This window comes from Pseudoliparis swirei, chromosome 19 (genome assembly GCF_029220125.1).
Source record: "Pseudoliparis swirei isolate HS2019 ecotype Mariana Trench chromosome 19, NWPU_hadal_v1, whole genome shotgun sequence".
Lineage (NCBI taxonomy): Eukaryota > Metazoa > Chordata > Actinopteri > Perciformes > Liparidae > Pseudoliparis > Pseudoliparis swirei.
The window spans coordinates 4,421,019-4,436,733 of NC_079406.1; the positions used below are offsets into that span (position 1 = coordinate 4,421,019).

A 15,715-nucleotide genomic window follows, 5' to 3' on the forward strand; every position below is an offset into this window, starting at 1 on the left:
CACCAAAGCACAAAACGGTTGTTGTGAAGACGTCAAACATTTAATAAAGTCTCAATTCAGCCGTCTGGTATGAAGTGGAGAGATTAGGTTATTATTCTAACAGGTTGTAGCTTCACTTTGTGATAACTGGAAACTCGATGTGACACACGGCTGGCATACCATTCGGTTCCAGAGCAGTGAGCGAGGTTTAGGAATGACGAGGACAAGACAGAAACCCTCTCGAAACATAAAACAAACAGATTTACGCTTGAAATAAACAAATAATTTATTTAGTCCCGTCGGACACAAAAGCAAAGCCAAGTCGTGCGCCAGCTTGGCAGATTACAGCCGTTTCTCCATTGCAGTCACACGGTACATGATTTTATTTTGCTGAATTCATGCCAGAAAAATATCATATCTTGACTTGCCCCCTCTGTCTGATTTAAATCAAGGAAAAAGTCAATTAAACAAAACAGTAAACACCAAGTTAAAAGGGTGCAGTTTTCATCTTTTAACACTAACGGCTGCAGCAGAGCCACGAAAGGTCATGTTTAAAAAACACGGGGGGGGGGGGGGGGTATGGACACAGGGCTCGACAGGTGGACGAAAATGTAGGTGCATAAAAACAAAAACCACAGTACAGGCGTTCCTGCATTCTCGGATCATGTTTTTTTTCTTCTTTCAGACAGTCAAGTTTCACTTCTGCCGTGCTGACACAGTACACACGGGCGGAAGCGGCACAGGATCGCACGTCCTGTGCAAAAAAAGCTATTTGAATAAAAGCAGCCGCCCGACTCACAATGTGACGGCGCCATTTAGTTTGTGCTGATTAGCTGTAAACGACAACACAAATGGTTTGGAGACCTCGCCGGCCGATTATTATAATAAACTGTTTTTTCTTCTCCATAAATAAGAACAGTAGAAAGAAAATATGTTCTATACTCCGCTTATCTACAAAACCTGACAAACACAGGATACAGCGGAACCTTTAGTGTTCAGAGCAAACAGTGACGACCAGCTTGAGTTTTTTTTCTTTACACAGGTGCGTGAGTTGATCATACTCTGCAATTAAAAAGTTGCAGCCAGTCGTGAGGAGAAGTTACGGAAGCCAATCTGACCAGAAACAATCCCCACAATTAAATCTCCCCACATTGTTAAAAAATACGGAGAGAACTCGGCTGAAAACAACTTCTTACAGTTGACCAGTAAGTCGGTTGATCCTTTAAGACCTGTGTGCACATTCACCTCGCAAACTTTAAACTATGTACAACACATCTGGCACGGTTTATATGTACATAATTAGAAACAAAAAGCAGCAAAACAATAAGTTAAATATCTTTTCTTACAAAATCTGCAGACTGTACATACAACAAAAAAGGGATGTGGACTAAAGTTTCCAGCACAAATACAGGGAAAATGTACACATCCAAGTTGCCTTTCTGTTTATTATGTTCATTGCTCAATGTCTCTCTCTCTCTCTCTCTCGTGAAGGGGAACTGCTGACATAAGCAGAGCCACTTATGAACACTATAGTCACGATGAAGCTGAGCACCAATCCAAGACCCTCTACTAGCAGCTGGTGCTCAGTGTCTTCATTCTAACGCGAGGCCGACGTCTTCCACGCAAAACGCTGCCATGGCTTTCGTTCCCTTCATAAAAATAAAAACACGCCCCTAGACCCTCCAAAAGTCGTGAAAACAGCCGCACGGTCACAAACACGGGGAACGTCCACGAGATCTAGGCGATGGTGAGATGGGAGGGTCCGAGAGGGGAAAACGTCGGTCCCCAGAGAGAAGCCTTTTTCTTTCTTCTTCTTCGTCCAGTCGCTCACTTCGGGGACAGATCCTGGAGGGACGCGAAGGGCGAGTTGCTGGACGAGGAAGGCGACACGCCCTCCATTTTGCCCGGCGAGTCCGCGGAGGATCCGACGCTGCTGAGGCTGCCGTCCACCATTTCTGGAGAGTGGCTGAAATGGGGGAAAAATGGGCTAATTCAGCAAGACTGCGGGCGTCAACACTTTCTCTGTGGGGCAGAACGACTCCATTCCATTCCTGTGACATTGTAAAATGTGATGAAACCAAATAGAAAACATACTGCAACACCGTTCACTCTGCAATCCATCAAGTCTTACCAGGAACTGAGCTCCGACAGGCTGGAGACGTCAGAGGAGAGCATGGTGGTGGTGCCCTGGAAGAGCCTCTTGGGCTGACTCTCCGTCTCCATCTCACCTGCACAGTAACAAAAACAACATGTCGGAGTAAAATCTCAAATAGTATACATTACATATACTATCAGTTAATTACCAGAAAGCCACCAAAGTCTGCAATGAGTTAAAAGAATTGCCGACTGAATGAGAGAATTTACTTGTAATTTACAACTACAAGTAAAGTCCAGGAAAAGCACTTAATTAGAACGCAACATCTGAATAATTATGTTTTAGCAAAATAGACTGTCTGGGTTTACGTTTGAAGACTGTCCCTAGAAGAACTTCATCATCATCATACATTAAACCAAGTGAAGTTCATGAACACCATAAAAATATAGATTATGAATGTCTTCAGAATTGGCTGCAATACTGTAGTGACTTTACATAGCATATTCTGCTATTGCCTTTAATCTTAAAACCAGAATTATAATCATTTGAGTCGACGACAGGTCCCATATATCCATACGTTAAGTGGCCCTTGTGGTGGCGTTCAAATGATATCAGGGAAAACATTGTGGGAGCGGCCGGTGACGCCTCGTCTGGTACCGCACCTTTACGCTTCATCGGCCCCAGGATGCTGGCTCGGATGCAGTTGATCGGGCTCTGACTCCGCCGGCTGAGGAGCACAGACACACACAATGTGACGAACCAATAAACGTTGTAATCTCAGCCCCGGTCTGTCGCTACACAGACTTTATTCAGAACATTACGGACGCGTTGCTCACCTGAAGCGCCGCGTCGGGCTGGGCACCGGGCTCGGCGTGAGCCCGTTGCTGCTCACAAGGATTTGAAGTGACGGAGAGAAACACTGCTGCTTGGACGAAATGAATGAAGAAAATACTCTGATTATTGCATTGATGTATATCTAAATGTATACAAGCACTGGAGGAGCTCGCAGGGAAAAATAACAAATATTTGTTTTTCCGATGCCATTAAATTGCTGCCACACAGACTTCCAATCAGAGCGATGAATGGAAGTCGTTAAGAGAATCAAGCGAACGAAAACCATGAAAATGCTTCCGCCCCGTCCTGCGTGCGGTCGCTCGCGGTCTCAAATCGGGGTATGTGCGCGTCGCCATCCCGAGGTCATGCGTACCTTTTTCCCGATCCCTCTGGTCGGAGACGGCGCGGGCGACACGGGAACAAAGTCGACGCGCTTCGGAGACGAAGACGCCGACTTCTCCAAATCGTTGTCGCTCTGAGGACACAATTAACCCAGCGTCACACGTGTGCGGCGCGACATCGCGAGGACGCCAAATACATTCAACAAGAAGAGTGTCGGAGTATTATACTACCAACTCAGCCTGACCTTGAAAGACTGGTGGCCCTGATAACTCCACAGTTGTTCACTGTTAATCTAGCATGTGTGTGTGTGCTTGTCCACTCTCCACTGAGATGGAGCGGACAACAATGGCCCGAGGCCAACACATGCAGAGGAGGTGACTTTCAAGGTTTTCAAAACAACACAATATATCAACAACACTGGTGTGTGTGTGTGTGGACAAGATGTTAAACAACTATTTACCAGGCTCAGACTTTCTTCCCAGGACTGGCTCATTTGCATGGCGGCTTGAATCTCCCTGTGTAGAAACAAAAGAAACAGTGAGTTGACGTAAATCTGGAGTTTTGGTTCTTTCTCCACCAACTGCGTTCAGAACTACGTCGCTTACCGCTCATGAGCCGTTTCTCTGTTCATCACGTCTACACCTTCCTCCTGCGAGAGCACACGCGGGGGAGGGGAAGGGTTAACACGGCATTCATCAACAAATTAAGTTAGCTTTTCAGAATAACATATATTTAACAGATAGAACCGTGTGTAGTTCAAACATGTACGATCTCACATCATTGCAGAAGCCTGAGTGATTTTTTTTTTAAATGGTAGAAACTTTATCCCATCTCTTTTATTTGTTATGGAAATCTAGTTTCGCCAGGGGGGACACATCAGAGCAACCATTTTATCGGTTGGAGTCAGATACTACCAAATGATCAACTATAACATACGTGTCAAACTCATGGCACGCCACGTCATTTTATGTCATGAAATAAATATGATGCCTTTTCTTAAAAAGGGGAGAAAAAAATTATTGTGCTTTTATTTTGAAGGTCATTTTTTTTTGCAGCGGAGTGCGGTCTGTTCACTCTCCTTCCTGCTGCGTTCAGCCAGAGAGGCGAACCCTTGCGTTGCTTTACTAAAAGTACTCGCGTGAGTTCAGTCGCCGGACTATTTGTCACGTTTTCTTCACTCTCGCTAGAAGCGCCGGAGAGGGGGCGTGGCTTATCGTGGCATATAACAGTTCGTTACCACCGTCCACCACGGAAGAAATACACACTCTTTGTGCTGTTGAGGAAGTCCCACACACGTCGGATCATCAAGCCCTCGAGTCTGGGTTAATAATATTAATATTACATATTATATTATCCGTAGCCGCACGCAGCTTCTCCAGGAGCTGCGTCTGGATGACGGCCGCTTCCAGACGATCGATATCCTCCGTAGGTTCTGATTCAACGGTATGACGTCAGTGACGTCACACGGAGCATTTCAACAGTCTCACCTACTTTTACCGCCCGAGTTTAAAAAATCAGCCCGAATGAGGCGCATTTTTCGCGTCCTGTCATTCACGCGCCCGGCGGACATCCAGACGCGCGTGCGTGTGTGACCACATTGACTTTGTATCAACAAACATCCCGAGTTCCCCGATTATGAATTCCTCCATCAGGTCACGTCAGTGGTCACTAAGGTTGAAGTGAGTGCTGCTTCATGTTCAGTATTTATAATATCGTCAGAAGAAAATTTAATGTTGAATATGTGAATCTTTTTTAATTACCCTTGTTTAATTTATTTATAGTTTGTGTATAAAAGCTGCTCCTCAAGACTGACTTGTAGAGCAGCTTTATGTGTCATAGGTTCAGTGAGTGAGACATGCATTACATCTTTTGAGGCTTTTCAAAACCAGACTTTTTTATTTCATGTTTATGCATGAAAGCACTGTTTAGACATGTTTTAAAGTCTGAAGTTACTGAGTAGTAATGTATGTTGTATTACCTTGTGTCCTTAAGATTCACTTGTTGGTTCATAATTGACTGTAAAAGGGAATATTCCTAAATAGTTTTGTTGTGCATACTGTGATATTCTGAACTCTCAGGTTCAAACTGCACCATCTTTTCATTAAATACATTTGAGAAGTTAAAAATGTCCCTCGATTGAGGTCTCAGCTTGTCATTCAGGGGTGATAGTGCATCCCAAAGCCAGACCAGTGGAGAACCACAGCCCCAGACCAGTGGAGAACCACTACCCAGACCAGTGGAGAACCACAGCCCCAGACCAGTGGAGAACCACAGCCCCAGACCAGTGGAGAACCACTACCCCAGACCAGTGGAGAACCACTACCCAGACCAGTAGAGAACCACTACCCAGACCAGTGGAGAACCACTACCCAGACCAGTGGAGAACCACCTGTCTCAACTGTGACAAAGCTTTTAACAAAGTTAATGTAATAATGTTTGTTTGATCTTTGATAAAGTAATGTGGGTTGAAATAAATATAATGAAATTAAATAGATTTATTTTATAATATTAAAAACATTTGCATATATTGTCATACATTTATATAAGTACACCTAAATAAACAATAAACAAATGCAAAGACATTTATTTAACAATATGTTCTGGAGTAGTTAGAATTATACCGTGTTAGTGACAACCGGCCCTTTGAGGGCAGCCATGAGGCGGATGTGGCCCTCTGTGAAAATAAGTTTGACACCCCTGAACTATAAGATCGATGGCCCTGAGGACTCCACAACTTGTTGCTCTCGCATGTTTTTTTGAAGACACCATCGCTCCCTATGGCTCGAGAGGGAGACGGTAGTCTGACACGCTCCCTTTAAGCATCAAACATTTCCAAAAACGCGTCTCTTACTTGTTTGATCTGATGAAGCCTGGTGCTGGGCACACGAATAGGTGAGGATGGGACCTGCGGAGGAGGATGTGGAGAAGAGAACATTCAATGCATAATCATTCACACACATTATTTGGGTCACCATGTGTTTGATAAAAAAGTCTGGTACCATGTTTGGCCTGTTGACAACCGTAGTGCTATTTCTCCGGCTACGCAGGACCTCTCTCTGGAACACTTGGGAGTTATCACTGCAATGACAAACAGATCGACCATGAGCGAAGAGGTCACTGTAAATGTAGTTACTTCATTGTGTGTGGAGAAGAAAGAAGAACACAAACGCATGCACTTAAAATGTGATGCAGTCGTGTTGTAGAAACCTTAAGCCGTTGATCATGGGTGCACTGTTGGATCGTCTCAGGAGTCCCTCGGTCTGAGCTGCAGAAGATGGGATTTCCAGATCCAGTTCCATCTTTTCTTGTGCAAACCCTCCCGAGTTGTTCATGTTGCTGACTAACACCGCCCGCCACCCGACTCGTGAACTCAAAATGGCCAACCGAGCTCAGTGGCGTCACATTGTTGCTCTCCAAAACTTCGCCAACTTTACATGCTTTCAAACAAACATGATCAAAAACAAAAAGACGAAATGTCGCAAACTCGCGTGCAATCTACGAGGCCCTGTCTTCTACCGACTCCGAACTAAGCCCGTCTCTTACTCACAACCACGCTCTGTACCATCCTCCAAACCACAACAGGTCTGCTCAAACGTTTGCCTGTAACGTTACGACCAGCCTCAACCGTCCCCGCTGGATGGTTAGCACGCCGCGGCTACATGGCGCACAATGCCCCGATGACTGCAAGCTCGCTCCAGACCTGCGAGTCCGCTGCTGCTAGCGCAAGGAATACGCTTCCGTTAGCCAAACTGACGAATGGTGGCCTCGGGTCCAACGTGCGAGACGTTAGCGTTGGTCTAACGACGCTGGAGGGAAGTGGTAACGCGAGTCCACTTAGGTTAGCTATCAAGCTAACGAACTAGCTCCGCTTCCCGCTGCCGTGATTCATCCGCGGCTTACGGCCCAGCTACCTAGCCGGCTAGGCTAATAGCCGCGTTAGCAGTAGCGCCGATAGTCGTCATGTCCGCAGCATTTCTACTATAATAAATGTTCCAGCTCGTCAGCCCCACAAGCTTCTAGAGCTATGCGTGAGTAAACTATACCCACGTCTGTTGCAAACAAATAGCTATCGCTCTACAGTAGCATGTTGCCGTGTCTGCAGAGCGCCGCGAAGGAGAAACCAAGATGATCACACAGGAGCTAGGTTAGCCGCTAGCCGCGAACGCCACGCCCCCTTTCTAGCGTTAGCGGCGCCGTCCAATGAAACGGCTCCATTTCCCGGCATACTCGCGCGGGATGTGGCGAACGGCATCCCGCGATAAAGCCTGTTCCATTCTCGCCACCTACAATATTATTATTAATAATATCAGTACAATGCTACGTTTAATGTTTTTACCTGATTCCCCGAAAGGTTAGCTCGCAGGAGGCCCAGTGCAGATAGTTATTTACAGCAGACAATCACAACAATCCGACTCAAATAACTTTATACTGAAGTGTTTCCCCCATTAACTCTACATACTATTAACAGTATAGTGTCTGGACTGAAAGGAAAAACATGCAATTGATTCATTGGCATTTCCGTATTCAAGATTTCTTGATTTTTAAAGCATCCAGGTTCCATCAGTGTAAAATCTCAAATAATTTTGCATGAAAAGCGTGGGAGAAAAATATCCTTTGTAATCTCTAGTTGTTAAAAAAAAAGTTAAATGGCATTTAACCAGTATTTATTTACAGTCAACTGTAAAACGTTTTTTTGGGGGTGGGGGAAGAAGTAATTTATCTTTTCTGTATCACCACTGCATTCACAAGTACTTCCTATACAACGATTAGCCAACAATTATTTAAATGTAACAAGTATTTGGTGTTATATTGCATACACATCATGTGCTGAAATCCAGTAGTCAGAGGAGGCGTGTGAACATTTAATGGCCGGTATTGCAAAATCCAGTTGACACTAGTTTACAGTGATGGCTTCATTAAATGAGCGTTTTATATCGTAGAAATGTGAAAACAAAAACAGCTATTCAACTTGTTTCTGAGTTAATGACAGGTAAATACAGATTAATTATTTGTAATATGATTGGATGACTTTAAACCAGTCTAGGTATCAATTGAACATTTACACATCTGCACACTATACATATTTTCCAGCATAAGTGAGATCTATGTGTGAACAAGGCATTCATGCATCCAATTTCTTTGTGGAACATAAAAAGACAAAGTTGATATTAATTCTCATAAATAAGAGGATTATTCGGCTTAATCAAATCGTCAAAAAGTCCTTAAGGAGATCTTATCGCACAGAAATGTTTTGCCCCAAAATACACATACAGATGTCAAGAAAATGTAAAAAGAAATCATCCATATAAGTAAAAAGCCATTAATAGTTCACGGTGAAAGTAGAATTACAAAAAAAAAGAGGTTGTCGAATCAATGTGGCACAACAATTGTGATATTATCCTTAAAACTAGCAGCGTTGTTTTGAACAAAATAAATTACATCATTGCTTTAAAAAAATTATGAATCAGTGTGGGGGGCATAGAAGGATTATACTAATTTCAGGTAAAGCTCAGCTCCATGCTGTTCCCATCGAAGGCAATCACTTTTCTCAAAAGGTTACATCTAGCGTAAGTGTGTGTGTGTGAGTGTGTGTTTGTGTTTGCTAAAACAGAGGGATCAAGTCAGCAGTGTCCTCAGGGAACCTGAGCAGGCCAAGTGTCTTTACAACACAAATGTGAGGCGATTCATTATCTAATAGACAGCACAAAAAGGAGGGAGGGGGTGGGGGTTAAACCATGTGTTAAAAATCAATACGAAGTGCTCTTCATGCCTTGTACTTCTCCTTCCCCGATTCACTAATGACGCAGATATGCTGAAACAGAGAAGGATCAATGAGTGCGATTGCATTAACACGGGTACAAACTGTTTTCCTTCATCCGTCTCAAATACTTACGTTGAGATCTCTAAAGTACTCGTTGTAGTCTAGTGCGTACCCCACCACGAATTTGTCCGGCACCTCGAATCCTACAACTGAAAGAAACGGGGATATGAAATCACACATGCATAGATTATATATACACTACCGTTCAAAAGTTTGGGATCACCCAGACAATTTTGTGTCTTCCATGAAAAATCACACTTTTATTTATCAAATGAATATAAAATATAGTCAAGACATTGACAAGGTTAGAAATAATGATTAATATTTGAAATATTAATTTTGTTCTACAAACTTCAAGCTCAAAGGAAGGTCAGTTGTATAGCTTATATCACCAGCATAACTGTTTTCAGCTGTGCTAACATAATTGTACGGGTTTTCTTATCAGACATTAGTCTTCTAAGGCGATTAGCAAACACAATGTACCATTAGAACACTGGAGTGATAGTTGATGGAAAAGGGCCTCTATACACCTATGGAGATATTTCATTAGAAACCAGACGTTTCCACCTAGAATAGTCATTTACCACATTAACAATGTATAGTGTGTATTTCTGATTAATTTAATGTTATCTTTATTGAAAAAACAGTGCTTTTCTTTGAAAAATAAAGTCATTTCTAAGTGATCCCAAACTTTTGAACGGTAGTGTATATGATGTATATATATTATATACACACACAATAACTATATATTTCAAACGGTCTGACGACATACATTCTTCTTAAATTTACAGATTATATATATATATATTATATTATTATAATATATATGTATACAAAATATTATTACAATATATATATATATACATGCATATACACACACACTAACTATGTATTTCAAAAGGTCTGAAGACATAAATGTCTTGAATTTACATATTATATATATATATAATATATATTTAAAAAAAATATTATTATATATATATATATTTACACACACACACACTAACTATACATTTGTCTTGAATTTACAGATTATATATATATATTATAATTATATACATATATATAAACACATACACACACACACACACACACACAATAACTATAAGTTTGTCTTGAACTTACAGTCGGGTCGGTAGCCAACGCTTCTCGGTGTTCTCTTCACCAACAGACTGTGGACAGAAACAAAGCTCATCGTCAATCAACACCGCTCGCTACAAAAAACAGTCAGAAAACCAACACAATGTGTTATGAAACAGCCAAAAACGAAGCGTTGTGTTTACTATCGTCACATGATTCCACCAAGAGACACGCGTGCTCACATTACCTCGCTACTTTAACCATTTTGGGTTTGTACTGTTGGAGGAGTTCCAATAACGTCTTCATCGTCTTGCCCGTGTCGATGATGTCCTGAAACACGGCACGAGATAATATTATTTTAGTCTTGGGATGGAAAGACGGCCACATAACTGAGGACACACATTTGGTACGTACCTCCACGATCAAGACGTTCTGTGTCAAGAGAAGAGAACAAGTCACGTTAGTGGGAAGCAGACAAGAGGAGTGTGACACGATTACATGAAAGCATCATTAATCACAGTAGCATTAGCAGATCATTTAAAATGTCTGTACACGTTGAAAATGTGTTTCTCATCCATCGGGATCATGCCGTCCTCCATATTTCTCACCTTGCCCGTCAGAGTGGAGAGGTCATCTCCACCGATCACTTTGATCTCTCCAGTCGACTGGTCGTTCTGGGAGGATGAGAACGAAGCGGACGTGTCAAGACTTCACATGTTTTATTGTTGTATGATATGATATTCCTTTATTTATTTGTCCCACAGTGGGGACATTTAAAAAATCACAGCAGCGGTGCACATCAGAGCATCAATGAAAAAATAAATATAAAACACAAAACACAATACTAAAAATTAACACTAAATATACAGGGGGAAAATAAAGTAAGTGTGGTGCCGGAAGTGTATCAAAGGAACAAACTGGACAATATAATGGTGACATCAAAGTAGATTAATTTATTGCATATTGTTTTCTTTTATATATATATATATGCATGCGATTCTTTTTTAATCCATTGTTAACTTTTTATTCTCAAGCTGCTCTGTATCATCAGCTATACACTATAATTCATTGTAGTTTACGACTGCTTCACTTTGGCATGACCTTTTCCTCGAGGACACTCAGCCTGGACCTCCTGGCAGGGGGACAGACGATGTAAATCAGCCTTGCGGCTGTAATGGGGTGCATTTACATTTTAATTTAAAGTGTCCATCAATTGTCCCGCTCGAACAAATAAAAAACTTGAAACTTGAAACAGTAACAAAACTGACTTTTGACAATTTAAAATCTTGCATTGTTTACATTCGCGGTTGCTAAATGGAAGTCGTTGTCTTTCCTGTGGTTGCTTGCTACACGTCTTTAGCGCCAGCAACTTGTGACGACTGGAATAGTGTGATAGCGGTCGGCCGGAATGTGCACCGAAGCGCCTTCGTGGATGTGGATGTGCATCCTTGTGTTCTTACTCTTACTACTGTGTCTTTATATGTCTTTTTTTATTTAGGGAATATAAAAGAAAGGGCACCAAATACAAAGAGGGGAGAAAAAAAGGTGTATATTTACGCAGTAGCTCTTGAGGCGGATGAAGTCCACCGTCATCGGGATGGAGCGGTCGCTGTTCCGGTTCAGGGCCTTGATGTAGTCGAGGAGGTCCGCGAAGAACTTGTAGCCGCCTTTGAGCACACAGAGGGCCACGATGTGGTGCCCCCCCATTTCCTTCATGATATCTCTGGCAAGCCTCTCAGTCCTGAGGTGGGCAGAGAGAGAGAGAGAGAGAGAGAGAGAGAGGATGGTCAGCTCAGTTTCCTGCCAGTCAGCAGTATTTCCTCTTTCCTTTTTGTTTGTTTCAGCAGGCGTAGCTTTCATTTCTCCCACGGATGACAATTAAATACTGCCACTGCAGTGTAAACTGCTTGCCAGTTAATTGGATGTTTTCACGCCACTGGAAAAATATAACTTAAAAATATGAAATGGTGTCTGACTGTATTTAGTGTTCAGCGGATTGTCAACAAATCATTCAGACAACCCACCGAGTCTTTTATTTCTACGACACACCTCCATATTATTGGTGCATTCACAAAAGAATCATAAATAATCATCTGTAATTTGGATGCATCGACTCAGTGGGTAAAGGCAAATAATAATATTACAGCGAGACCAGTCTGGGGGAGCTCAGAACATTGCGTAATTTTATTGTAATGCAGCGTTTACAAACAGGGAAAAACAACGCTTATGTCACATTACGTAAAAAATACATCGGAAACATCTAGTGGCCTCTCACCGTATTTATAGAATATCTCGCTACTTTCAGTGGACGACAATTTCTCCCATTTTCACTATCCTACTACAAGCTGCTCAAAACTTGTGGCAACCCACCTGTCCAAGATGAGTCCATGAGGGATGTAGACCCTGTCCAGGTCGGATGCGTAGTGCTTTGGTATGCAGAAAAGGTCCAGATCATATCCCTGCTCGTCATCACCAATCTGAAATAAAACAGAACACAAAGGGGTTAAAAACATCTCACTCGTATTACACAACAGGGAAAACACACTTTTCTGCTCCAGGGGGAGGACAGGGATGAGGGCAAGGGTGGTCTAACTTTCCCACGGACTCCTTATTCATACATTTGACTGCCTCTCAATTTTTTTAATGCTACAAAACACACACGCCGAGAACAATGCTCGATCCTGCACAGCTTAGAGAGCCACATACAGTTGTCAGTGGTGGTAAATATACTAAGCAGAGTTTTGTTAAACTGCATTCCACATGAACATCCAGCATAACTGGTTTCATGTGACAGCTGGGAAGCTGGTGCAGAGCTTGAGGCGCTGTGGGAACGATGGGAGTAACCAGGAATGACGACTCACAGAGTTTTGGATTCTCCCAAATCAACAGATCACTTGTGGTTTAACTAGAGCATCTGTTTGGGCTGCACCTTTTCAACGCCAAAACAATGGCCGATACGGAGCAGATGTCTTCGTGGAAACATGATCCGAAGGACATGAGCTTGCTATCTGTTCACATGCTCTCTGTTATTGGAGTGAATCAACACTAAAAACGACCCAGTGGACTAATCCGAGGTCAATAGTAAGCAAAGTCCATGTTTGGCAACACTGTGCTATCCAAATGTAACACAGGATTCAGGATCTTTTACCAATCCTTTTGATGCCGCCTCAGCAAAATGCTTCATTACATTGTCAGCAAGTGGATCTGCAACCATGACACTCTGAATGTAGGAAGTGTCCTTGAAAGCAGAGTGCATAGGTGACTGAGTTTCCAATTTCAATACAAGATCAGTGTAGCTGGTCAACTTTATTAAACTACAGTATATGTATAGCACAATTTCTCAATTTAACCTAAAAAAAAAAAAAAAAAAACTTGAAACTGAAATGAAATCCATCTCCAGTTTCTTTCCAGAAAGTGAACAGCTATTTTCCAGATGGGCGCCATATATTTCACACCTATTTTAGCTTAAATTCACCAAACTCTTTGTTTCATCATGTTGTACTGGAAATTATAATACATTAATAACTGAAGACACGCCCCTTTGCTTGCAGCTCGTGCGGTTTTCTGGCTTTCTTTGTACCGTTTTGTACAACCGTGTAATACACTAAAATAATTTATATATATATATATATGCTGCTGTCAGACCCAACATGTTTTGGGATGTGCCGTAACAGAAGAGTCCCGTGCGTCAAGGACCGCCGGGGCGTGCCGAGCGCGTGTGAGTGATGTCTCCATGAGGCCACGCTGACCGCTACCTAGAAATACACTTATGTAACGTCCCCTAGAAACGTGTTGCCAAGGTGAGCACACACATGGTAGTTAGCGACTAACGGCCAGGCGTCAAGTGTTTCGCAAACGCAGTGGCGCCCCGTGTAGGCCTACAGCGTGTTCTTCATCCCGGTGGGCATGTCGTGGTGGTGGTACCCTACTGGGACCACCTTCTATCTTGTATTGTTTTCTAATTGTTGAGGGGGGGGACTTACCACAACACAGGGGCTGGATGTCGCCATAACCGCGTCGGTCCCCGCCATTCACGTAGTGTACCGTGGTCCTCAAACAGAGGAGACAAAAAAAAACGTTCTCTCCGGTTGGTTTCGCGAACACTTCAGCCGTGTGACTCGCGCATGGAGGAGGCTAGCTGCGTGGCTCCTTGAGGCGCTGCTGTCCTCTTCCGGGCTGCGGCTCGACTGTAATCGCTGCCGCGCGCGGTGTGCGTGATGACGCGGCAGCGCGGCGGGCCAATCGAATGCGCAGTAGCTCCTCGCGGGGAGGGGAGGGGGGAGCCCCGCCCCGCCGTGTTGTGTGCGCGCGTGAGGCGCTCGAGCTGGAGAGCGAGCCGCCAACTGTCTCTCACCGCTAGAAACGCAACAATGCCGTTTTAATGAGTACTTGGAGGTAATTATCTCCTGTCGTTGTTGACACAGACTTTCCACAGACCGGCTTGTAACCGCCTCGAGACGTTTTAAAGGGACGTTTACTCTTATTGTCACGAACGTTGACCGTTAAAAACATGCTTGGGGACTTTCTACAGTTGTTACATAACATGAGCACGCGGCCTGCACTTTAGATGGCAGATACCAGCGCAGAGCTAGTAGTTTATATTTACATTTCATAACGTTTGGGCCAAGAACAAATTAATACATCAGCGATTTTATTCCCGGCAATATATATACATGTTTTAAAATGTGCGATTAATTAACCGAATCTGATCAAGCTTGGATCATGATTGGATAAAACGTGTCTAAAACTTTTTTGTCTTTGGGATGCCTGATTATAATACTGTTATTCACGGTGAGAATACCTTTGGTTAGTCATCTACTTATTTAACTGTAAAGCTATGCTGTGAACCCAACACATATGTGTAGTACTGAGTACTACTGCCAGTATTACTCCAGTTGTTCTAGTATTATTTAGGATATGCAGCTATATGATCTAAAGCCTTCACTTCCTGGACTACCTGGAAGATGACTTATTAGTCCTGAGCTCTCAGTTTCATACTATACACTCACTATAAGTAGGGTTTGAGCCTGTAATAATAATAATATTATTATTAATAATAATAATAATAATAATACACTTTATTTATATAGCACTTTTGCAAAATACAGTTACAAAGTGCTTTACAGTAAAAAAACAAAGAAAAAAACAGATTGAATACAGATAACAAGATAATACGAAACCAAACACAATCGAATACAGATGACAAACAAACAAAAATGTCATAAAACAATTTGAATTACTTTTTTTTAATCGTTGGATTTAAAACATATTGTAAAGATGAGACAGAGCTTGGAGCCCTGATCTCATCAGGCAGGTCATTCTAACATCGTGGAGCCGTAACTGCAAAGGCTCTCTCCCCTTGTGATCACACACTTTTTTGTAACATCTACTATTACTGCCAAATATAAATCTAAGCGGTTGTATATACAGAATATACTGTAAACATGTATACATGCATATACTGTACATATCCGTAGTGTATAAAGCAACCAGTTACATTCGTCATTCAATTTGTATTCCAGCATATTTGCACCAATGCACTCCTGTATTATTGTTTACAATGT

The 15,715-nt window shown here is 42.5% G+C and overlaps 2 protein-coding genes and 1 non-coding gene across 3 annotated transcripts; all 3 read right to left on the bottom strand.

The window, feature by feature from the left end:
• Positions 1-18: 18 nt before the first annotated feature.
• pabir2 (PABIR family member 2) lies at positions 19-7,403 on the bottom strand. Its single transcript, XM_056439226.1, has 10 exons — positions 6,458-7,403; positions 6,250-6,328; positions 6,102-6,155; positions 3,856-3,899; positions 3,711-3,765; positions 3,282-3,383; positions 2,911-2,996; positions 2,737-2,801; positions 2,111-2,207; positions 19-1,945 (listed from the first exon to the last, which is right to left on the bottom strand). The coding sequence occupies exons 1-10, from the start codon at positions 6,580-6,582 to the stop codon at positions 1,807-1,809; spliced, it is 846 nt and encodes a 281-aa protein (XP_056295201.1). The 5' UTR covers positions 6,583-7,403; the 3' UTR covers positions 19-1,806.
• On the bottom strand, positions 3,459-3,619 carry LOC130210252 (small nucleolar RNA U109). Its single transcript, XR_008834775.1, has one exon. It is a non-coding gene; the product is annotated as a small nucleolar RNA U109 (small nucleolar RNA).
• Positions 7,404-7,897: 494 nt separating the features above from the next.
• hprt1 (hypoxanthine phosphoribosyltransferase 1) lies at positions 7,898-14,322 on the bottom strand. Its single transcript, XM_056440005.1, has 9 exons — positions 14,135-14,322; positions 12,522-12,628; positions 11,709-11,892; positions 10,760-10,825; positions 10,566-10,583; positions 10,399-10,481; positions 10,197-10,243; positions 9,144-9,220; positions 7,898-9,062 (listed from the first exon to the last, which is right to left on the bottom strand). Exons 1-9 carry the CDS (start codon positions 14,180-14,182, stop codon positions 9,015-9,017), a joined length of 678 nt encoding a protein of 225 aa, XP_056295980.1. The 5' UTR covers positions 14,183-14,322; the 3' UTR covers positions 7,898-9,014.
• Positions 14,323-15,715: the final 1,393 nt, after the last annotated feature.